This window comes from Athene noctua, chromosome 6, assembly GCF_965140245.1.
Source record: "Athene noctua chromosome 6, bAthNoc1.hap1.1, whole genome shotgun sequence".
Taxonomy (NCBI): domain Eukaryota; kingdom Metazoa; phylum Chordata; class Aves; order Strigiformes; family Strigidae; genus Athene; species Athene noctua.
Window position 1 is genome coordinate 39,528,728 of NC_134042.1, and position 25,323 is coordinate 39,554,050.

Here is a 25,323-nt window from a genome sequence, read left to right on the forward strand (position 1 = left end):
GCAGTTTGCAGTTGAGGAGACCCTCGCCTGTATGCTACTGTCCCAGCAGCTTGGCCCTCAAAGCCTCCCTAGTTCATTCCAGTGCAAAGTAAGACATTCACATAAACCACAGATGCAACTTCTTAAACCAGTACTGCAGTTTGCAAGCAAACAGCTGACTGCTTACCCTTACTCATCCTTTTACCCTCCACTCATCCTTTTACCAGCGCGTACTTTCTGCAACCTCTATACTTAGCATTTTCCATCACACTGGGTATAACGTTATGCATTAACTTTCTGGTTTGGTTTTCTAGCCATACGGCAGGAGTTGAGTAGAATCAGTACAACATAATGATTGCAAAGCATTTGGACGGTACTAAGAATGCTAGGAAGATTGGATCATTTCTAAGTGTACCAAGGTCATGCAAGATGGTGAGAGAGGACACCGGCACTGTCTTTGTTCTTATACCCTTTTTATTAGCAGACTCAGCACACTTTGAAGCTTGCTGCTGCCTTGGATTCGCTTCATTTTAAAAGTCTTAATCTAAAGAATATTAAATTTTAAATTTCTGGATTTTTTAGATTTCATCTGACACTGCACATTGGATTTGTCAGCCTTTTTTGTATTTTGTATTTGCTTATTTAAATGTATTACCTTTCTTTTTAGTAGTAGATAAGAACACACGTGAACCATTTGCTTTTGATAGATGACTTCAAAGTAATTTTACTAGTAGTCTGCAATGTAAATGAAGATCCTTTGCCAACAGAAATGTATTGTGGCATCACCAGAAGAAACAGAGACATGTTAGTTGTCAGCCAACAAGTTCTTTGTCTCAGAGTTATCACAATATAAAAAAATGGTACGTCAGTGCATCACAGTATCTGTGTTCATATTGGTAATAAACTGTTTATTGTCCACATGGTCCTGCCTTTCTTTGTTTCATTCATCCCTTGAGCTCCTGCACTTTTATGTCACTTGGGTTGACTAAGAGAGGAAGGTGACTGAGAGACACCATGGGGTGGCAGCTCTGCCTGGCCAGCGCTGCAGAGCATGAGGAGAGAGCCTGAGCCTCTTGGGGCTGGTGCAGTGGCAACAGCTCTGCCTTCTTTTACAGGGAGATGTGGCTCTCACCTGCCCAGCCCTCCTCACATCGCCAGCTGAGCACCACCTCCTGCAGTCAGTGTTGCAACCTCAGCAACTTTTTGCAAAAGTCAGTGAAGGACAGTGGCTTATGGCTCCTCTCGGGCCATCACTAACTGTCCCACTGCATCTTCTGCCATCAGTGAAAAAAAAGCCAGGTCCCATCACCTGCACTTGTAAGGGCTTTCAGGAAATAAAAAGGAGGTATTTATGCAGAACAAGGCTACCAAAGGCATTAGGAGGATGCAAGCTGAAATCACTGGCACAGCACTGCTTAACTAGAGACTTAAGGGGAGTCATTTGTCGGTATCTCACATTTCATTTGTTAAAGCTGTGCAGGTCTGAGCTTTATTTCTTGAAAAGTGAAGTCAAAGATAGGAGTTCAGGACACTGAACACTTCACAGTGCACACCTGGTCCTATCTTTCAGGTCATACAAATTTATTTTTTTTAGAGCCATTGTTTCCACTATTGCAATCTTAGGAATTTCTGCTTGACTTAGTTTGGCGCAAGCTTTACGTGGCAGCAGTCTTGATACCATCTTCTTGACAACTTTGTGCAAAAGGCAAGAGATTGGAGTTCCGCTACTGAAATCTGTCAATTATTTTCCAAGCCCCCTGCTTTGCTTCAGGCCTTCCTGAAGATTTTGTTTCAAAAGCCAGCCCACAGGAATGGTTTTAAGAGTAGCGCCTGGTGCAGCAGCCCAGGGGAGTCTGTGGCTGTCCCCTTGCTTGCATCTCCCAGGGACTGCCTGCCAGAAACAGGAGCCCCAGGAGGAGAGGTGGGCTGGGGTGTGCTTTGCAGTTCGTTGTGAAGTGTTACGCGCTTTGGCTTGGAGAGCATGGGGTTGTCCTTCAGCACTCTGCAAAGCAACCCAATCTGCCTTTTAGAAAAATTTTCTTTACAGTGTGTGATACAGTAGATTAAATACAGGAGAAATGGGAGAAAGTCAGCTGACTGAGCCTGATGTCTGTTAGTTGTTTAATATCGACAGAAGGCAAGAGACAGGTTAAACAGTGGGGGTAAGATTTCCACATGGGAACTAAAGTAGGAAGACATTGACATGCACCATAATACAACAACCCCAGGACCAGGAGAAGGAACCTTTCCCGTAGGAAGACAAGCATCAGTAACAGCAAAGATTATAATGCTTTGTTGCATAAATCTCATACAGTTGTAGCTCATGCATTTCTTAATTATAAACCCATTTAATGGCCTACCTGACAATGGCAAGTCATTTTCAAAACTGCTGCCTCTCAGATGATCACAACCATTCTGTGAAACTTTCCCATAATCTTAATTAAGCTTCAGGAAGTTTGGGCCTGGCACGGTTCACATTTTCCCTTGGAATGTGGCATTATGCCTAAGGTCAGTAATAATCACATTGTAATTCAGGCAGAGTGTACAGCCTGGGTATTGTGTCCCCCTCTGTTAACATCAGCCACATGCTGTAAATGAGCTTTTCTTACTTTCTTCTTCTACCTTTGGAGGCCCTGTATAATTAAGCTATAATAAGCTGAAGTTTACTTAATAGCTATGGGTACAAGGTGCATTGGGGGTGGAAGGGGAAGGTTGGCTGGTAGGGGCAGGGGAGCAGTCCTGGCATCACTAGTGCCTTGCTGGTTCCCAGCTTTCAGCTCCAGTGACAGGGATGCGCTGGGAGGTTTATTTGCAGTAGTGGCACTGCCGGAGGATTTTTCCCCTCCCAGACACTAATTCAGCTTGCCTGTTGCCTCTGTAGAGAAGGGTGTCCCTTCATGCTGGGCTTGTTGAGCTGCAACAGGGCAGGCCACAGACATTTTACATGGCGGAAATCAAAGGGGGCATTAACCTCCACTCTGACCTATCATATAGCTATTTGTTCCTCCTATCTCCTCTTGCCAGGGCATTAGTGTGGCCAAACAATGACGGAGATCTGGATTAATTTTTAAGCAAAGAGAATAAAACTATATATAGCCCTAATGTACTTTTAACCCGGACCCATATGCCCTGTGGTTACAAAATAACCCCTTCTGCCAACATTACTGGTAGTGGCAAGGACAAGTGCCAATGGAGAGGACAGGATCACAGCCTTCTCCAGCAGCACCCACACACACTGAAACTCAGCTTACACCGCACATCTGCAGGCACCAGGCTTCCAGACACTTCAAATTCCCGCTAAGGTGGAGAGTGCAGAGCAGGAGGGCGGTGGGGCTGCCCAGGCAAAGCAAGCTAGGACCGATGGGAGACAGGATAAGTAGCTGCCAATTTTGGTTCCCCTCTGTTTACACCACAGCCTCTGTGTCGGGCTAGGCTAGTAATCTATAGATCACAGAGGTGGCTGCATCCTGGAACTGCTGAGTAAGGGAACTATAGAATGGTCGCTCACCATAGAGGAGGACAACAGTCATGTTGAGGAAGATAGCATAATCTTTATTATGGTTTTTATATTAACATGATAAGTTGGCCAAGAGAGTTGAGGAACAGCTTGCTAAGGACGCAAGAACTTGAATACGTGATTGTGGAGTGCCAGCAGCACTGAAGTAAATTAATAAACAACTGAAGCTTCCTGACATGAGCACTGATACAAAGAAGTTAATGGAGGTTCCTACACCAAAGCCTCTGCCTTCAGAGAAAAGAGGCTTTAATATTTAAGACATAACATGTTAAATATGTCCTTTACTGAAGAACCAATGAAGTCTGAAGTGTCATAAGAAGCCCTATTCTTCCACTTCTTTTCCAGAAGCACAACACATGGATCAAAACAGTATCTGTGAAGGAACTGGTATTCAGCCCCTGCATCACAAAGGATGTTGCACTACTGAGCAAACCTGGATATTTACCCAACTGCCAAAATCAGATGGATGAGAAGAATGGAAGGGGAAATGGAGGAGAAGGAACCCAAATTGCAGCAGGCTAGCTCAGCTGCCTGGTGTGCCAGGCTAGTGAATGGACAGACTGACTCACTGGATCCAGTGCTGTAGAAGGAAGAAACAAAATGGAACGAAATTCTGTTTATTGAGGAAATCAGGTTTTCCAGGTCTCATAGCATACTTTGAGGGACCAACAAGAATGCACAATAATCCTTTTCTTTGTTACAGACATGGATTTACAGAAGAAAACAAACAAAAAAAACCTGTTAGAGGGCTACAGTATAAGAGGACCTTTATAAGTCTCTCTTTTAACTGCTTAGTAAGGTCAGAAATAAGTTGTCATCTTTCCAGGGTGGAGTGAAGTTAGTTGATGGCATCTGAACATCTGACTTCCAAGATACTGTTCTGCTTGGAGAAAGATATGATGATTAAGGTTTTTGATGATACAGAATTATTGAGGATAGCCAGAAGTTTATAGTTGGAAAGGACAGGCATGAAGATTTAACTATTCCAGTGGGTAAAAATTAAAGATGAAGGTTAATGGCAACAGCACAAAGTAAGACATGTAGGGAGAGAAATAATCCCAGCTCCATGTTCCAGGTATAGCCCCTTAACACCATCAGTAGCAACTTTTATACACCTGGAGTATCATGTGCTTTCCAAACATCAAGTCAGTGCCTCTTGCATAACAGGAAAAATTTACAATTATTCTGAAAGCAATTAGAAACAACTATCACCATAACATCTCCTTGCCTTCACTGACACATACTCCTAACTCCTGTGCACAGAAAGGGGTATAATATAGAAAAGACTAAGAAAGGTGATTAGGAATATTAACAACTTCAGCAAGCAGCAACTAAAACTAGAACCTTTCCATTCCCAGAAGGACTTACAGCAGGGAAAAGGATGAGAAACATGAAGTTATGAATACTGTTGAAAAGGTGAGTGAGGAAGGACTAGACAGTTCCTCCAGGGGCACATCCATGCTGCTAATCAGGCAGCGAATGGAAGACTAATGGAAGGGTTTCTCCATGCCACAGTTCAGTTCTGCCAGTTAGCTACACTGAGTAGTTAGCTAAGCTGAGTCCTAAGAACAGAAATACATTCAGAAAAGGTTAGACAAAGCCCTGGAATAAAGGTTAAACAGCAGCTACTAAAATAATGATACAAATGTACAAAAATATACACATATTCCATTGCATATACAAAATCTCTGTCACCAGCAATTATCAGAAGATATTAGACAAGACATTGAGCTAAAGGCACCCTTGTATCCTCCAGAAAGTATCATTTACCACTGAGTGCCAGTTCTCCCTGCTTTCAGAGTCCTGTGCACGCAGAGCATCTACATCTAATCTGGCATGAAAACAGTCCTAACTACACACACACACACACACACTCACACATACATTCACCAACCATTCTCCATTACAGACCAGGCCAAAACTCAGGCACATGTGGCCCAGGAAGTTAATTCTAAGCCTAGACCAAAGGTTCACATAATCTAGTTTCTCAGGGTTACATACACAAATATCCTTTATTAAAAAGTATCAATAGTCTAAAATAGTGCATCCAATTGCTTCATTTTCACACTCATCCTTTGGTCTAAGGAGCACACACCAATGCTAATTCAGCACACACAAACATCCTTCTACTTCTGCAGAAAACTAAAGTAATTCAAATGACTAAAACACCAATGCAGCAGGCAGAGTTAGTCCATTAGCTTTCTTTTGCCAGCTCATATAGTCTCTTAACCCTTGAGTAAGGACCAATAGTGTCATCAAAAACAAAGTCCCACAGAACTCGAATCCAGGACTGGTGATGTGGGAGGTTATCGTAATATTCTGCTGCAATCTTCTTCACCTGGAAGAAGAAGAAGAGAGAGAACGAGCTGTTTAGCTGCACAGCATTGGGGTATGTTTCAGTCTTCACACTCAGATCTGATAGCACAGCCACAACCTGAAGTTACTTGTTACTGCCTGTGAGCTTCTGAAGTTCAGTCAAATGAGATGTACTTAAAAACATTTAGATACTTCTTAGCAGATTCCTGATGTAAGGTTTGCCTCACAATGTCAGAATTTGAAAGATGATGGATTGCTGCCCTCAGTCAGAACTATTTCCTCTCATTTCGGAGGTGGAGGGATCTCCACAATGAAATGACTAATCCCCTTTATAAATTGCCAAGACTCCAACACACTGTATTTAAAGCCCTGTTTGCCATTCATACCACTCATCTGCCTAGGGTTCCAGGTAGGAGAGAAATACCAATTCAGAAAATGCCAGACACGTCCTTGCCTACGCTTCGTTTTCTTTCCTCCATTCTGCTACCATGATGCAAATCTGAGAGTCGAGTTCCTCCAGCAGGCAGAGGAAATTGCAAGGGCTGATCATTCTCCTCAGCCTAGTGCAAAAATGCTGCAAGATTCATTATTTGATCACCACTCTAACAAAATTTAATCCGTGTTACAAATCCCCAAGTCTTAAGACTGTTGCCATCAGAGAAGCACTGTGCATGATCGGGTGTGATGCTTGTAGTGGGCGTGGCAGTCCCAGAGGACAAAGAGATTTTAAACCTGGGAGGTTCAGAGGACTATGAGGATTCTCAAGTTATCAGTAGTCCCTGCTCCAGCCAGATGCTCTGTTTTTTGAACACACTTATGAAGCAGCAGAGTCTGTTAACTATTGTACATAAACTGCTTGGGCATAGTTTTATTACAGCTCCACCTCCTAGACAAACAAAGCTCTATTCTAGAGTAGTTTGTCTTGCTGGACAGCATGGCTTCTCTCTTTAAAAACCCTGCAGAATTTTAAAGCCAGTTATGCTGAGCACAGTACAGACTTCCAGTGAAGAGCAAAATGGTTACACAGTAATTGTCATCAGTGAGGAGAGTTTCATCAGCATCTGAGGTGTAACAGTGGAAACTTAATGCAGAATTTTGACTGTATGTGAAAAGGTAAGAATCCTAGCAAAAGTTAAACTATAAGCCAGTATGGCTGACTGCTAGTTACCTCGTTAATTCAGCTTCCTAACAGACACTTCCCTGTGAGGTAGTTTGGGTAACGTACAAGCTAATTAAGATCTTTCACCTCTGCACCTCAGTCCCTATGCATTCCCTGTGCTCGTGGAATGGTAGTGCTGTGTTGGAGGTGGAAGATTCAGTTCAGGTTCGATTGTATTCTGCCTTTCACTGAGTTCCTACTAATTCTGACATCCCAATAATTCCCTATATCCTGCTTTAAAGTGTTGGTCTGCACTTAGACTGTGGTTCATTTTCAATAGGATTTAGACAATATCAGCATTTCCCCTTAAAGATATTTGTTAATGACTGGAAGGGTGATTTCCAGGAACCAGTTAAGATCTCTGGAGATGCAGATTTAGTTCTCTGCACTCCTCCTGTAACCACAGTCAAGTAATTTAATCTGGGTTCTGTATCCTCCCTTTTCCCAGCTGGGTAATTGAAATAGCCAGAAGATGAGAGGGAGGACTATTTATACAGTAAGCTCCCTTGACTCCCTTGAATGAAAGCCACTAATGAGGCCTTATGCAAACACAAAGAGGGTCTCAGATACCCAGCCCCAAAAGCTTCACTCCAGCTCTGATGTGGTCATACCCTAGCACACTGCTGCTTACAGACCTTCCCTCCTACCTCCATTTTAGAAGTTCTGCCTGAATTTTGACTTGCAACAATAATTCATCCCTCATTGATACTAGCCACATTCATATGGCAAGTCTGCCATTGCCCTTTTCTGCAGAACCCCCATCTATTTCTTGCTCACATAAAAAATGGTCTGAACCAGACATGTTTTCTCAGGTAGTTACACTATTCTGCAGAAGTCCTGATCCTGTTAAACTCTGACCACTACGAGAGCTTCAAAAAGTCTTTCTGTATTGCCCCTTGCACATGGAAGTGGAGATAGAAACAAGTTCAGCTCCTAGGAACAATGTCTCAGGCAGTGGCTGTACCCTCCGGCACCAAAGGCTAACTAATCATGACCACAGTGACAAAGTAGGAAAAAATGGCTCATAGAAGAGGCCATTGCACAGCCTATGTTCAACCCAGTAGCTTTCAGCAAACATGAGCAGCAGTATTGTCTGGGCATAGTGCTGAAGAGCTCAGGTGGACACAACATGCAGGTCTGGAAACTTGCACTTAAATATATGCCATACACACATTCTGCAGTTGCATACAGATTTGAAACAGGCACCTAGAATAAAAGTATTATTTGATAATTAAGATGATTAAGCAAAATACCCAGCAGTGAATTTTGAAGAAGATGATACATGCCATATTCTGGAAGCAGGCAGCCCAGTCATGGCTGGCAAGCTGCTTACCAGCATCAGGTGGTGGAGGAGTTGCTTGCTCACCAAGTGCATTCATTTAGCATTTTCCTGCGGAGTATGGTGGCAACTCGTTCTGAATGAGAAGGTCAGTATGAAAACCACAAGAGATGACGAGGGGCTTGCACTGGGGTGTGTTACCCTAGATCATCTGCAGGACAGTGACTCACACAAAGTAGTTCTTTGCTTTGCTTGAATTTCTGCCCAGCAGCACCTTTTGCAGGAAGGCAGGAAGCCCTTGCACCATTGGCAAGGTCCCTGTGCTCTAGGCAGGACAACTGTACGAGATGTACAGAAACAATGGAGAGGAGCAGGTAAACTAAAATATTTGTGAGAAAGGAATGGGAAAAAGGGAAAAATTAATGAATGTAGTTAGAGGGAGAACTTCTGAAAGGTTTTCTTCTGGAAAAGGAAGTTTGTTAAGTGCATGTTCCCATTTTGTTATCACATGGCAGGAAATAATTTAAAAATTATTTCTCTTTTACAATGGATCTATGCAAAAGTTTCCCCAACAAAACCAGCTCATCTATGGTAATTTCTTTCAGCATCTCCATATGTAAACCAAAATGATCTCCTCCTTACCTACCAGAAAATATGGGGGGGTGGGAGGGCAGAAAGTAAATGGGTTTTAAAGCAGATTCCCCTTTAAATACAACATTAAACCACATCTATTAAATATGTTTGAGGCTTGAAAAGTCATCCTCCACATTGCATACTGGATGCAGTACAAATCCTGTGGATGGTAGTTTCCAGGTTGCAAGTTTTGCAGCCAGATCATAGAAAATCTCAAAGAGGATGGCACTGTGACAAACTATTCATAAATCCTGCTCCTGACTTCCCCTGCAAGCTCTCATATTGCATTGGAGATGTAACTGAATCCATTTGATTCAATTCCTCCCTCCCTTCCTCCTTACAGATCTCAAGTGTAAGTCTTGACTCAGAACTAGTTTGTGAATGGAAGTTATCATGGAAGAGTAACCAGAGATCACAAAGTCTGCAAGAAGCTTATTAGACACTTGGAACCTGGTAAATTGAGGCTTTTCTTCAAGCAGATCAAGGAAATCACATCTCTGAGGCTGAAACTTTGCTTCTGGTTTTGTGCTTGTAGAGCACAGCAACAGGACTCCAATCCTTTGTATCTGATATGCACAAAAGTGAAATGCAGCCTAACGCTTCACCATGGCTGTTACAGACCATTTGTCCTGGGGCTACACAGAAGCTAGAGATCCTTATGACAAGAAGCTGAAAAACTATGTTTAGAATGCTAGAAGGCATATGACAGAAGTTCCCTCTATAGTCCTTGACTTGGAGGGGGTGGGGAGCACTCAAGCTAGCCCTCCTGGCCATCACAGGGTTAATAAAATCTGCAATTCAAAACCAGCACATCTACCATGTTTTCCAGTCTTGTCTGTCTAATAAATCTGGTTTCATAGCCTGTCTTTTCCTCTTCCCACAAGCTTAATGAGTAACTAGTTTGCCTCTGGTAACACTGCAGTTTTTATTGCAGTTTGTAGGAAGAGTACTGAGTTCTGCCTCCTTCTCCTGTCCCCTCTCTCCATAAGTATATTCAACACTTCAGATAATGAAGAAAGGCTCTTTTTACTCATTTGGTAAATAATACAATATTTTATAGTTATAAGGCTTCATGCAAAGACTAATCCAGTCCTAAGTCTACAGGGGTTTTCTTAGAGCAGGTCCTTCATCATAATGTGAAATTTCATTGACTCTTGTGTAATCTCTCATTATACTAGTGGGACAAGTTCTTACTGCACACTCATGTCACTCATCTTTAATATCTATAAGCTTACAGCACAGCTTAACTCTTCCTCTTTCAAATCTGTCACACTCCTAGGGTAAAGGTCTTTCCAGTGGCAAACACATTACTCACAACATTCTGAATGACACACCTGTAACAAAGGACAAAGCTGAATTTACTTTTCTGATAAGCAAGTGGAAGAGCCAGTAACTTTCCAAGACTAAGATCCAGGTATTCTATGATCCTATTTCTTCCCTACTCTCAAACATGAAGGAACCAAATAAATATCTTTATTCCACTTTCTAATCGCAAATAATTTAAAATGAAAATAGTTATACTGAGAGGTCATCCATACAATTCAAGTATTAGAAGTTCAAGTGCCTAAGAGACAACATCTGAAAAAAACTACAGACCTTTGCTGAATGAAGAATTTGCTGGGAGGTTAAGCAGAGGAGAGCAAGGGGAGGTTTCTACCCCTAACTGTTATGAAATTCAAACTTTAAAGCTATCCAGAGAGGATCTGTCCCCTTATCTCCTTCCATCAAAGAGGAAAGGAATTTTTCTTCTCAATTTGCAGAAAAGAATAACCATCTTGCTTTAATAGACACAGGTTTTTCCACAGTAACTTTTGCCAAAGGATTTTCACTTCCTAATAGATTTTCACTTGCAATTGGTCTCATCAAAGACTCAAAGTTTTCCATATAGTTCTGTCAGACAACAACAACCAACAAGCCTAGTATCTCTTCTACCAGCAGTGCTAGTCTCAGTTGCCCAAGAGCTAGAAACACGGGAACACAAGCCCATGAAATTCAGCTAATAACTCTATCCTCTTTACATGGAGGGCAGACACTTCCAGCTGCTGCACTGCCTCAAGGAATTAGGCTGAACTATTTGTGGTGTGGGTGGGGAAGAGATTTTCAGGTCTCAGTCAGGTCTGGAGCAACAGTCCCAGCAAGTTCAATTAGTCACTCACCTCCCTTGTGTAAGATACAGAGCTAACCTCCTCCTCTTCTTCTATTTACATTTCAGTAATCTAAGTATCTAAGCCTATCTAACAAGTTTGAACATTTGAAACTAAAGCTAAGCTCATGCACTTCCTACCTGAGCTCTCAGGTGTATCAGCAATGGGAGTGCCTGACAGGAGGACTTCACATGTGAGAGTGGACTGCTGAACCCCACCAGAAATGGCCAGTTTCTCCAGGACAGACCTCCAGCCATAAAGGAGGTGTGTTAAAACAGAACTGCAGGCTATATAGAGGCTCTCCATGCTCTTCTATGCCACAAGAAAATCTCCTCTTCTTTTGCATCTCCCCTCAGACAGTGTTTCTGTGATGAAGACCAGTAATCAATAAAGAAGGGTTTGCCTGGATATACCGTCATAAAGTTGTATGTGTTATGCAGCAGTGGGGAGGTCACATCTCCTGAACCTCAGATTCAGCTTTACCTCCACCTCATAGGAATGTTGCAGTAGTAGCCCCCAACTTTGCATCAGATCAGTCAGATATTTCCTTCCTGCTATACCAGAGGATTTGTGTGTAGGAGTGATACTTCGAAGTCACGTACCTCTAACAGTGAGCACCTGCTGAGGAGCCCTTGTATTAAAACCCAGAAGAGCAGCTACATACCTGGAAGGAGGTTGAAAACCATTCCTAGACACCTGGGCTTTGCAAATATGATTCCCACAGCTGATAAAATGTAAACAAAAAGGGGCTTGACTTTCAAAAGAGGAAAGCCACAGAACTTTCCCAATGACAGATCAGGCATCCTCAGTTTCTGTGGGTGGGGCAGCAGAGCTAAAACAAGTCATGTAGAGCGGGTCTTTATTTTCCAGTGCTGTTTGTGTCAGGCTGGAACATGCCCCGATACTTATGTCATAAAAAATAGAAAGGCTTTTGTTTGATGTTAATCAGGCAATATAGTTAGCAGATTGATCATTAGACAAATTTCAAGTAGTAATTGCCACCTGCCTTCACTTTAGATGGGCCTTTAAACTTTCAAAGAAACAAAACCTGGTGACTGAGGGAAGGAAATCAAGAAATTTAGAGCACTGTTGGGAGATTTTATCATGCCAAAAGTATTCCTCAAGCCCTCTGAGGCTCAAATGTTCTTGTTTCCATCAAATAAACTAAATATTACAGCAGTTTGGCAGCCATTTATCTCAATCTCCTGCTTAAAATGAATTAGAAACAATCCAAAAAGCTTTCTTGTTTTTTCCTTTTTAAATCTTATTTTATCTTTTTAAAACTGATCCACTGCTATGATTTGGAGTGATTTCTTTGAAACAGTTTAGCAGCTTTTATTAAAATCAAATTCAGTTGTGTTCATGCTATACTTACCATTGGCAATCTGCATCCCGGAATGCTGGGGAAGTCATGATGCTCCATGTGGTAGCCTACATTAAAGGTGAGCCAGTTCAGAGGTCCATAATAAGAGTATGTCTCATACCCTTTTAAGAACATGTAATGTTCTGCTATGAAGTGCCCGGAAATGGGATGTACACCCATGCAGAGAATTGTACCTGCTATTAAGTAAATAATGGGTTTGAGACCCCAAAGGTAGTAAATGATAAGGTCTATAGAAAACTGGACAAGAGCGTTAAAAATTTCCATCCTTGTAATTGCTTTGGGATTCACATACAGTGGTCTCAGACTATAGAAAAGAGGTTGGAGGAAAAGCCAAAGCAGTTTCCGAAGTGGCGTACAGAAGAACCAGCCTTCAAAGTCTGTAGGAATGTCCACATCCAGGTTGTCTCCACCAAGGTACCGATGATGGTCAATGTGGTATTTCTTGAAGGAGGCAGAATAAGGGATGCCAATTGGCAAGTTGGCAAAGACTGCAAACCATCGGTTCCACTTGGCCTGCTTGTTCCCAAAGGCAACGTTGTGTGAAATATCATGGATGGCTAGGGTGAGTGAATGGTTGATGCAACCCCCAAAAGCATAAGCCCAGAAAAAAATCCATTTCCAAGATAAATCTTTCACCAGATAGCATGCTAGAAACTGCATGAAAACCATTCCAGATACAATCCACTTTAAATGTGGATCTGGTCCCATCAGAGTCTTGATCTCTGGATACTTTGCTGAAGTGAAAAATGTAGAGAAAAATCTCATTAGATCACAGTTAGGTAAACATTATCACCACTGAGACTCTCTATTTTTATCACCTTATGTTTGAGGCCCTAGTTCTATAAAACGGCAATTCCGAAGTAGGGTTGCCACTACAATGAAAGCTTTACCAACATATGGGCTCCATTCCCACTTCCAGCATCATGTCCAGTTGTGATTGATATTGATAGATATAGATATATATAGACATATATTTTAAAAAAAATACACTGATGATCAATACATGGCATCATTTGCCTTCACAGTTATGAGTATTAGTATGACAAAACCCACCAGATTTAAGCTCTAAGAAGCACCTTCTGTCGAGTTTTTAATTTATTTTTCTTTTTTGCCCAGTCCAGATGCTATTTTCCACAAAGGGCATACAATTGCCTTCTTTGTAGCCTTTCACACTGCTGCTTTAGACATACTAGCAGAGGAAAGAAGGCTGAGCAACAGGCTCACCAGGTTTTGCTTTGTGGTTAGATGGCAAATGTATCATTAAAAAAGAATTCCTAAGTATTTGAGTGTTCACCAGTGCTTACACCATGTACAACTCTTTGCACATGGTAACATCACAAGAAAGTCAGTAATATTATCAGGAATTTGTAAGACACAGAAAATTTTTCTCTGATCCCATTTATTAGCCTGTTCCCAAGTGACATACCAAAACCAGGCATGAAAGTCATGTCAGTAATCCCACAACAGCTTCATGTGGCCTCATGTATACTGCAGTATGAGACACATGGGCTGGGCTTGCCAGGTCTGCCTCATGTCAGGCCAGGACCAACTTCATGATCGGTGGTTCTCCTGGCCATTCATTTATCCTCTTAAGAAAAAGAAAATACCCAGAAGTACAGCTTATCTTCTTGTGCTGTTCATTGCTTCAGGTCTCTTCTTTATAAACTCACACTTCTCACTTCCAGTATTAACTAGCACATTAATTTTTCCACTGTTTTATGGCTTTTACCCACCTACTGGCCTCTCTTCTTTAACTCATACTCTGTATTTCTCAATAATTAAAGCTTATGCAGATAAGACCATAGGACAAGACACTTACTCTGAACCCTGAGATTACATAGTGTGTCCCTGTAAGTTTGATAGGCCCATTTTATGAATACAAAAGTAAATATCATCTGACTGTCACAGTACAATACCAATGCAATAAAATCAGATTATAATTATTTGCATCTATGCAGCTGTATATACTATAAACAAATGCTGGAGACAATACACATAACTTCATGTGACCTTGCAAGCAGTGGCAGGTACTGAGTGCAGGATGCAGAGAAGGGTGTTTTATAGGAGTGAACCCTGAAAAGTTTGCAGAAGTTCAGAGAGATGAAGCTCTATTTAAGGAAGCAGGCTGATGTGGTTATGCTCTGCAACCATTCCAACAACTTTTGAGCCTGTTGGCCAACTTCAGCCCAGCTTGACAGAGGTTGGAGACAAAAAAGATTACACAAGTGCTGTGGAACATGATGAGGAAAGACATATTCTCAGTTCTTCCTCTTGTGAGGACAAGGGGGCATGCAAGAGAGATTTTCTAAGTGGTGGGAAAAAAGTTCACATCTTTCCAAAGTCAGACAAACTTTTTGATAAAAATCTCTGGCAAGTCCCACATTTTTTGTTTTGCTGTTTTATTTTTGTCCTTGTTTTTGCAGTTTTTGAAATTATAGTTTTCACACTGGAAACGCTAATGTGCTTGAAATTGTTCTCTGCTACCTAGACAAATACAAAAATTTTACACACAGCGCTGGGATATTCACTCTAAAGAATAACCTGATATAATGGCCTGGTCAGAAAATCTGTTACAGAAACAGAATTTTATGTAGCTTAATGTCCTGCTTAGGGGCATCTGTCCAAAACCCAGAAAACCCTTTAATAAATCAAGCCACCTCAAATTTTCAGTCACACAGTTGGTAGGGATAAGATACTGCTGTCACCAGAAGAGATGAAAAAATGTAAAACAATCAAATCTGTTCCTCAGCCTGGTCAAACTGAGGCCACTTTGACAAAAAGAAAAAAAAAATTAATGGGATGGGAAAATGACTAAGAGATGCTTTATACTGTAGTTTGAGAACAATGAAGGTTAACAACTTCTTTCTTTTTGTGGGAGCTAACAAGGATTGCAGGTTACACTTAAGAGGTCTCAGGGTAGTAACTGCCAACCAACAGCAACAGTGTCTGCAAGCAGCAATGCAGGTAGGTTGCTTTTATCACAGGTGACAGCTATTAAGTAACTTGCTAGGGTTTAATATTAATTTCAACACATGATTAACTCCCCTCCAACAGTAGATTTTTGCATACTAGTTAAACCACAGTACTGTGTCTGTTTATCATTAATACTGATAAACCCTTCCCATTTTCACAGCATGGAGAAACCTCCTGGAGGCTGAGAGGTGGAGCTGCTAGGCTCACTCCAGGCTGAAAGCCCTGCTGGTGGAGCAGCCTGCCAGGGACCTAAATGTTGAATACTGACCCTTTCAAAACTTGAAGTCAAACACTTTTCAGTGAGACACATTTAATCTCAGATTAAGTGATCCTGATGACTGCAGTTTATATATAACATGTTGACACAGCGATGTGGCAACATAAATATGTATCTCATTTTTCCCTTGTGTTCATGCCTTGCAGTTAGCTGAAGGAATGCTAGTAAAGCAAGACAGAGCACTTACAGTTGAAAAACCTGGACAACCCTGTAAGGCTGCTGTGACAAGTGTCTGTAGGTGCTGCATAAACCAGACATCAGCCATCTGCACATCCCAAAGGCAATGGAGAATCAGAGAAAGGGCCACTGTGCAGTGCTGAACCAGGAGCCATAAAGGACTATCGGACCTGTGGCAGACACACAATAAAGATCACCTTCATTTCCTACACACTGCACTTCGAGACGTAAACAGATACCTACTCTCCACTCTTGAGACTGCTAGAGTTTCACACTACGAGGCATATGAGCAGAGATTTTCAACCTGCTGCTCTTTCATGAATTGCTTCCGTTTTGGTCTTCCTGAGCACTTTTCCATTATAAAATTGATGAGCTTCTATATGGCCAGAACCCATTGCTTCCCAGCAAGCACCAGGTCAGGGTTAACAATGGGCATAAAATGTAATCTATAGTGAGTTCTTCATTATGCATAATCATCGCATAGAGGAAGCACAGGAATAGGAGAAAAAACCCCACACCATTCAGCCCTTCTAGATAAGGGGGGAGGGACACACCCACAAAGTTATGTGACCACATGGGACCAGGATTTGCCCTTCAGAGTCCAACAGGACAAGGACAGCTCCAGCTACTCTGATGTCTCCACAGCACATTCTCCAGCCTCCATCTTATTGAAATAGTCCCTTAGCTCAGCCTGACAGACAGCTTATCCACATGCACTGGTTCTAGTTGTCCAGACTGAGCTGCTGTACTGCCATTTGGCAGGTGGGGATACTGGCGTAGATGTACAGTAGTGCAGAAGCATGACTTTTCTGTCTCCAAGGTCAACACACTGCAAAAGCAGTGCAGGCATTTTAGTACAGTGAGTAGATGTAGTTACTAATTCTGCCCAGACAGCTCCATGGACTCTATCCCATAACCTCAGAGCAGCTGAAATCTGTACCACGATGATGAAAGACAGCGTTTCCCACTTGTACAACAGTGTGGACAAAAGAACAGCAGTCAAGAGAGAACAAATGCTGCAAGTATATTTTCAGAAGTGTTCACGATTCTGTAGCAACTCATTTACTGAGTTTTTTCATGGAGTTCACTCTGCTGTTGTGTGTAAGCATCAGTCACCTGTCTAGAGGCTTTCTTCACTCTGAAACACTACTGACATATTATTCTCATTACACTTTTTTTTTCCTTGATGTTCCTCTCTGGAGACCCAGAAGCACTCATCATAGCCCTGCAGTGATCCTCAGTTAGGGCTGGAGTAATTGTTCCTGGAGAAGCTGCCAGTCACTAGGTCCTGGTGTTCCTCCTCAGGAGACAGCAAATATCTTGTTTTGAACCCTCACTCATTCTCTATTCCCACTGACAGTGTTCTGAGATGACTCAGCAGAGACACAGTTAGACCTCAGTGATGGCACCAGACACAATTTCTCGCTGATGTGACACCAAATACTTAGCACTTGCACATTTTGGCATACATGGGATTTGGATGTGGGCAAGATCAGGAGCTGTCCACAAACACAGAAGTGATATAGAACAAAGAAGAAACATAGAAGAAAGCAGCAGCAGCCCTGCCCACATCCATGAGAAGCTAGTAGTAACAAGAGAAGAAAATTAATTTCTTCATCTTCCTTTATTTTGACCACCGGTGCAGCATACCGGTATAGTCGAAGTGGAGATACTACTCAGTATAAGACTTCTAGAAGGCCAGCTAAAGAGAAGGGGTGCGGGGGTGGGTGTTGTCTCTGTGATGCTGCTGTCCTGGACCACGTTCTATCGACTATAAGTCCATATCAGAACAAATAAGGGACACCAGGGACACGATGTTAACTTTACTACCCCATGTCCTATGCTGGAGCTGGTATCTGTACAAAAAAATAAACCAAAATAAGTCAGTTTGCTGACATGATAGTGTTTTGCCTTTTAGCAGCTCAGCTCATGAACATGCTCAGAAACAGCGCAGCACACTTGAGTCCAGGAAAGACCTGGACCTGTTGGAGGGGTTCCAGAGGAGGGCCACAAAAATGATCAGAGGGATGGGACACCTCTCCTGTGAGGAAAGGCTGAGAGAGTTGGGGTTGTTCAGCCTGGAGAAGGCTCTGGGGAGACCCTATTGCAACCTTTCAGTACTTAAAGGGGGCTTATGAGAACAGATTTTTTAGAAGGGCCTGTTGCAATAGGACAAAATGTAATGGTTTTAAACTAAAAGAGGCTAGATTTAGACTAGATGTAAGGCAAAAATTTTTTACAATGAGGATGGTGAAACACTAGAACAGGTTGCCCAGAGTGGTGGTGGATGCTCCATCCCTGGAAGCATTAAAGGTCAAGTTGGACAGGGCTCTGAGCAACCTGACCTAGTTGAAGTCCCTGCTCATGGCATGGTGGTTGGACTTGATGAGCTTTAAAAGTCCCTTCCAACCCAAACTATTCTATGATTAATTCAAACGACATATGAGCCAGGACACAGGTAGAACACACACAGAGGACAACATGCACAAAAGCTTTTGACTTTGCACAGTCTCCTGCCCCCTCCAGTATGCAAACTAATAAGAAACCTTTTGGGCCCAACTAACTACACAGAAGTTTTATATACCCACTGTGCAAGGGCAAGGGTCTTAATCTTGTATTTGCTACCCACAAGCTGCTAATTTGCTTTGTGTAAGCTGGTCCAAGGGAGCTGGGTCACCCAGAAGTGGCCACCAGAGGCAAAGCGCCAGAGTGGTGCCACATTGTCAGTGTTGACAGAGATGGACGGTGTCAGCACATCATTATGACAGAAGCTATTACCTATTAATTTATGCTTGCTTATTAGCTGGTTCAGAGTAAAGGGATGTGGGAGTGCTAGAAAGAGGACTTCCAGTTCCTTGTGGAACAAAAACCTGCAACATGGAGTAAGCTGAAGCCTTCAGTTGCACTTAATACATTTTCAGCAGAAGTCCACAAGCACCTAAAACAATGACTTTCTGCTCCTGTGATTTATCTTATAGGTGATCCCCACAGGGAATTGGCATGAGCAATGAGATACCAGCTATTCTAAAGGCGCTCATCAGAGAACATGCACATCAGTTGCAGCACTGTGCCCACGTACTGCAGCATAAAGGGGAAACAAACTCATAGTTTCTTCGCCAAAAGCATATGTAATTCAGAGCTTTGATTTAAGCTAAGGAGATATGCATCTTGCACATTTCAGTAGGTATAATTTATCAGAATTTTCATAAATGTGAGGTTTAAATAGGCAACAGAAGAGTCAGCTGGAATAAATAGCAGACTCTAAATAAGTGAACAGAGCTGGAAGCTATTATACTCAAATCAGCTAAATGCTAAAATAAAGTGGATTTTGGCCTTTCTATTTTGTTCTACCTTCCCCACCCCCCAGGCTAACATGTCAGCCTTTCTACAGGATGAAGTACATATAACACACTTGCACCATCTCCACTCCAAAATAACTTGCCAAAGAACCAATTATATAATTACTAATTATTCTTCAATGTTAGATCATATTCAGATGCTCCTGGCCTACCCTGAGCAACACTGATTCAGCCTAATCCTCAGCAGAAAACAAGTGCTTTCCTAAGGATCTTGTGAGGCAAGATACTTTCTGACCAACCTACAGTAATTTTATAAAGTTAGATCCAACCCACAGCACAAATAAGATCTCATTCTTTCCATGCCACGACATACTGTTCATTGCTTGCATTTGGAAAACTGTTTGCAGGTGAAATGACCATTTTCTGTGTTCTTATGGTGTCACTAGCACCTAAGCAAGGATTTTTTCATCTTCTCTCAAGACCAAAAAACCACCAACACTTCCCACTGTGCAAGACCATAGTTCTTCAAGTGTTTCAATCCAACAGGCCCTTACTGCCATTAAGTAGAAATCTTATTTTTACTAGAAGTAGATATCCCCTACATTGTACATCCCTGTAATATCACTTGTATAACAATACAGCAAGGCTAAGCAGATCCAAATAATAAAAACTTTCTTCCGTCAGGTAAGTTTTTCACTAGGTCTTTCCCTAACACAGCTCACTGTTACAGCATTACAGAAATCCCAGTCTGTAATGTAAAAATCCAATCTGACACAAGACAGTAACAGCTTTTCATAAACAATAGAGTGAGAGAACAACAATGAAACAACTCAATTTCATAAACTGAAAAGTGTGAATAACATGTTCAGGAACGTGAATAATGTGATCAGGGTCGAAGTGCCAGCTTGGCAAGAGATCTCCACTGTAACCTAGAAGCAGTTGGCAACTCGACAGTACCAAACACAAGCTATATTTTAATACCTAGAGTCTAAGAGGAAGATACTACAAACAGATAAGAAATAAATTATCATCTCTCCCTTGCAGAAAATGTTGATCTATTTGCGGGTATGGTTATAGCTGTTAGGAATTGCATCCCTGGTAGGTTCAGCTAGTGCAACAGTGTCCTGCCATAGCTTCCAGCCAGACCAATTTATATGCACAGCTCACAGCTCTGCTGCTCAACTGGAACACTGCTCAAGTGCCCAGAGAAGTTGTGGATGCCTCATTCCTGGAAGTATTCAAGGCCAGGTTGGACAAGGCTTTGAGCAACCTGAGCTAGTGAAAGGTGTCCCTGCCCATGGTAGGGGAGTTGGACTCACAGAGTTATCGTTCAGACATACCATCATGGACTACAAGTCTTGTAGACACCTGGCTACTAACTCTCAAGCCAGGGCACACAACTTTGTGATGGACCATTACTATCTCTCAGTTTCTCTATTGAACATAGTGGGGCAACAGCTGAAGGACACACCACTTAGGGAGAAAGGAAGTGCCTTATATGTTGTCAGTTTGCCCATATTCTTTTCCTAATGGATAATTTCAATTTGAACATCCAAGTAGCCATGTCTGAGAGATCAACATTTCAAAAACCTGCAGCCTAAATGAAAAACAATCAAGTTTCAGTGCTTAGCAACTAAATCATTAACCATTGGGAGGAAAATATTTCCTTCACCAGCATGGAATGCTGTCCCCAAGACATTCCTATATACAAAAAAAAGTAAAATATGTGGATATTTACAGATATTCATTCATATGTATGTAAGATTCTTACAGTGCACTCCAGATCAATAGACCTTAGACACTTCGGTAAATACATTAGATACCAGGAGTTTGCTGACCCTCCAGCTTTGAATAATACAGTGATGATCATTATAGCAGTATCATATGGAATATCATTATAGTTTCCAAACCTTTTGGTAACATTTTAGTATTCAGGACACTAGTTTCATAATCCATTCTGCCTTGTCAGACACAGATTGTTCTGCTGACATCTTCCAAGTCTCTCTTACCATGTTGTATTTCTCTATGCCGTTCCTTCTGCTCACACAGCTGGGGCGGGGGGAGCTGTGAGGAAGGAGATGGACCTTGATTCCAATTGCTCGTTCTGAGCCCAAAGAGAGGGGGGTCAAAACCTCGGCAAGTATTCAGTTGAAATGTCCTAAAAAGAGTTTGCTGCAGCAAGAGTAAGACAGTGCAACCACTCCAGTAACTCCTTCCAATACAACTTCAGCATGCTTTCCAGTCCCCACTCTACAGCAGGACCAGGAAAGCAAGAGATTAGCAAGGGGAGAGACCCACCATACACACTCCTACCCATAGCTTACCAGAACATAGTCCCCTTAACTGAAAGTATGAGTAGCATGACACCAAGAAGCATCATTTTATGTAATGGCATCATTTGACTCTCTATCATGATTACATGGTAAAATAATTATTATTTGCCTAGATGTAATTCAAACCTGGGCTGGATTATTCCACCACCACAACTATACCAGAAATGTTTTTATAATTTAGATTAATCTTGAATTAATCTATTAGATTGTGGAGGAGTTAGGGAAGTACACCTAATTATCACAGACCCTGAAGAGCATCTCACCCACAAGCTTCAGTGCTTTCCTTTATAAGAGATCTTTGAAAACTTTATCCTACTCATTAGATGAAAGAAAAAAAAAGACAACGCAAATAAAAACAGGGAAAAAAAAAAAAAAAAAACAAAAACAAAAACCCAAAAACCAAAGCCAACCTTCTTTATTAATAAAATGTTGAAAATACATTTTCAGGAAATACTCAACAATATTCTGCAACAATTCTGAATTATTAGTTCTTCTCAGAAACCATCTTCAGAAAAGCCCAAACCAAAAGCAAAAACCTCCCAACCCAACGTACTCATGTGCGCAGTTAAATGCTGCGTGTGCAACATGAAAATCCAAGAGCATACCTTGTCCCTGACGAGCAGCGGGGACTTCCCATTGTTCTCAGCCAAACACTCACCCACATCCTCATTTATTTCTCTGCACTACCAAGACCCCGGGAAGACCTGCCGGCGGGAGAAAGCCCCGCCACCGCCCGCCCCGGGCCGGGAGCGCTGCCGCCCACCGCGGGCCCCGCCGCCGGCGGCTCCCGCCACCCCGGGCCGGGGTTCGGGGCGTGCGGCCGTTGATCGCCCCGCAGTGTCACCCCGCCACCGCCAGCTCCGCGGCCCGCGCAACCCCGCTCGGTGCAGCAGGACTCCGCTCCGCCGCCGGCTCCACGCCGAGCCTCTCCGCTGGCTCCCTATAGGCGAGACGGCGCCGGGAGAGGTGGGGAGAGCAGCACCCCCCGGCGAAAGCACCCCGCCGAGCCCTCCGCGCTGCAGCCCCCGCTCCCCGCAGCCTGCCCGGTGCCCCGAGTCGCTCTCAGCATCCACAGCGTGGGACCCGGCACGGAGCCGCCGCTCCGCCCGCCCCTCCCCGTCCAGGGGTGCAGCCCAGCCCGCTCGCCCGCCCCGATGGCGGCCGCTCGCCGAGCCCCTCGACGTACCCAGGATCTCCTTCCTGCGCTGCGTGTGGGGCTGCTCCGTGTAGACCCACTCAAAATCCTCGCGGGTGACACGGTTACCCATGGCTCCCGTGCGCCCCGCGCCGCTCCGCGCTGCCCTTATAGCTCCGCGCCCGGCGGAGGGGCGGCTCCGCCCGCCCCCTCCTGCCTCCTGCCTCCGCCCCGCCGGCTGCCTCTCACCTCTGGCGGCCACCGGCGCTGCGCCGCGACGGGGCGGTCGCGGGGGGAAGCTGCGCGGCTCTGCTCGGGTGTGCGTGGAGCTGGGGGACCTGCGGAGCCCCCCTCGGGCGTGCGAGGGGGAGCCGAGGGGGGAGAGGGTCGGCGCTGGGGCAGGAGAGGGCCGATCCCCTTTCACCTTGCTGTAGGGGCTTCGAAGGCGGCCGGGCGAGGGGCGTGGGGTGGGCGGGGGTTCGCAGGGCAGCAGGATCCCCCCCACATCGTGCCGCTGCCACCACCGGCGCTCAGCACGGCCGCCACAGCCATCCATCCCCTCCTGGGACGGCCTCAGAGCGCGGGAGGTGACCAGCACCCCAGGCTGGTCCCCGGGCACTTCCAGACGAGGCTTTTGGAAAGCAAGGGTAGCCCAAACGCCACAAATCCAGTGCCACAGCCCTAAGCAGAGTGTGACTTAGGGCAAAGCCCAGTCACATGAGCTCCCCCCCAGGAGTGGAAGATGTGGGACGGCAAGAAGTTGACCAACGCCTGACACATTTCCTTGGTGCTCAGACAAATCCCGTGTAAGCTGTCCCAGTAGCACCCAGCCCTTGACTGGGCCACACTTCACTCCTGGGAGTCTGCGGCCCGTTTCCCAGGTGTGGTACGGTCTCCACTGAAGTAGCTTCCCGTGGTAACAAAGCCAGGCAAGACTTGCTAACCTTAAAACTAAGGTAACCTTGCTAACCCCTGTAGTGTCTCTGATTCACAGGGAGAGAAGTTACACGTGTTACATGGTGATGTTTCTCCACACACACACCCCAAAATTAAAGTGCTGCTCTTGTTCCCACTACGCTCTTTTGCAAGCCCGTACCTGACCCACTGTCCATCTTCAGTGTTCACTATCCCTATTATTAGTCCTTTCACTGACAACATCGCATTTGAATCAGCTCCACACTTGGAAGACGATTTTGTTTTATTCTTTTTCAATATGAATCTCTCCAGCTCCCTCCATACTCTCTCTTAACCTTAAAATGCCCATTACAGTTGGAATTTAAAAGGGGTAAAAATGCAGCCTTGCAAATGTGAAATGTAAATATTTTTCAGCAATAATATTTGTCTGCATACATTGCCAATACTATCACCTCTTACTTTAGTTTAACTAGTTAAATCTTACTTTAGTCTAGTTTAACTAGTTAAATCTTACTTTAGTCTAGTTAAGATTTCTTGTTAGCACAGTTGTATAAAGTGATATAGGTTAAAACCCACCAACCAACCAACCAACCCACAAACTCCTGTCACTTGACTGCTAGAAAGCCTTAGGAGGCCTTTTTTTTTTTTTTTTTTTCCCCCCCAGAAGTGGTCTAAATGTAAACCCTTGAATGCTTAAAGGTCCAAAGCAGGTTGAGTGGCAGGAGTATGGTGTAAATGTAAACAGCTTTACCCACAGAAGGAGTTTAACCCCTTTGCTTTTACAGGTCAGCTCTCTGTAAGTACGATGGTTACCTCACCATTGCTCCAGCATGAGGTTGGTGTTCTCCCATAAAGTTGCAGGGCCCAATCCAGTTCATGTTAATCTAAATTAAGGTTGTTACATGTTTCTGTGAGGAATTAATTATTCAGAGAGCTGATGCATTGGTATCTCAGCCTAAACGTTTAATTGGCTCAAATATTTTGGCTTGTTGACAGTATCGGCAAAGAAGCCAAAGGCAATAGGAACATGATGACACTCTTCTGTCACTTCCTGCTCAGGAGTGCTCAAGGTGACTGGAAAAGCAAATTAGTGGGGCAGTCCCTGCAGTTGCAAAGAAAACAAATATGACTTCATCCTCAAAAGCTTATCCAATAGGCTAGTGCTATTGCATATGGTAAATTACACATGGAAAGTTAAGTATCTCCTTTGCAGGCAATGGCATTGTCTTCATGTAGCTTATTACTACAGGCTTAACTCGACCACATGAGAAGAACAGAAAGCTTTTCTGTCTCCAGTGAGCTGGCATCTCTTTTTGAGAATGGAATTTCACGCTTTATATTTCTATAAACCAAACAAATTATACTAATTTAAGAGCAATTGTGGATGCCAGACAAACAAGAAACACCAGCTTTAGACTGTCTTCTAGAATTGGCAGAAGTATTATCCAGTTCTGACCATTTGGCATCCTTAGTTTTATAGCACCCTAGTAAAGTGCAAATAGGCTTACAATAATTCACAAAGGAAAAGAAGGGAGGGATTTTAATGTCACCTGGCAATAATAACCCTTTTAATAAATATGACAATGGTTATGAACTCTACAGGTTCACGTATTCACTACACTTCATGGCAATTCAATCATGCTTCGTATGGTCAGGTTCTCCCAGCTGTAGCCTTCCTTTCTTCAGCAACTTCCTATACTTGTTCAGGATTGCTAACTATTGAGAAGCCTAACTGAGAGAAATTCCTGATACTCAACAGGGGAAGCACAACTGCTGACTCTACGCAGGGTACCATCACATACC

At 43.4% G+C, this 25,323-nt stretch overlaps 2 protein-coding genes across 9 annotated transcripts in view; one reads left to right on the forward strand and one right to left on the reverse strand.

Annotated features, from left to right (window-relative positions):
- EVL (Enah/Vasp-like) overlaps window positions 1–901 on the forward strand; it is a 134,403-nt gene extending 133,502 nt beyond the window's left edge. For all 8 annotated transcript variants that reach the window (XM_074908661.1, XM_074908660.1, XM_074908654.1 and 5 more), the window contains one exon: window positions 294–901. In XM_074908661.1, the coding sequence (XP_074764762.1) occupies window positions 294–311 (18 nt within the window). In that variant the 3' untranslated portion in view covers window positions 312–901. The remainder of the gene's footprint in view (window positions 1–293) is intronic.
- A 4,163-nt stretch (window positions 902–5,064) lies between these two features.
- On the reverse strand, window positions 5,065–22,738 carry DEGS2 (delta 4-desaturase, sphingolipid 2). Its single transcript, XM_074909287.1, has 3 exons — window positions 22,657–22,738; window positions 12,403–13,145; window positions 5,065–5,834 (listed from the first exon to the last, which is right to left on the reverse strand). Exons 1-3 carry the CDS (start codon window positions 22,736–22,738, stop codon window positions 5,691–5,693), a joined length of 969 nt encoding a protein of 322 aa, XP_074765388.1. The 3' UTR covers window positions 5,065–5,690.
- Between the last annotated feature and the right edge of the window lie 2,585 nt (window positions 22,739–25,323).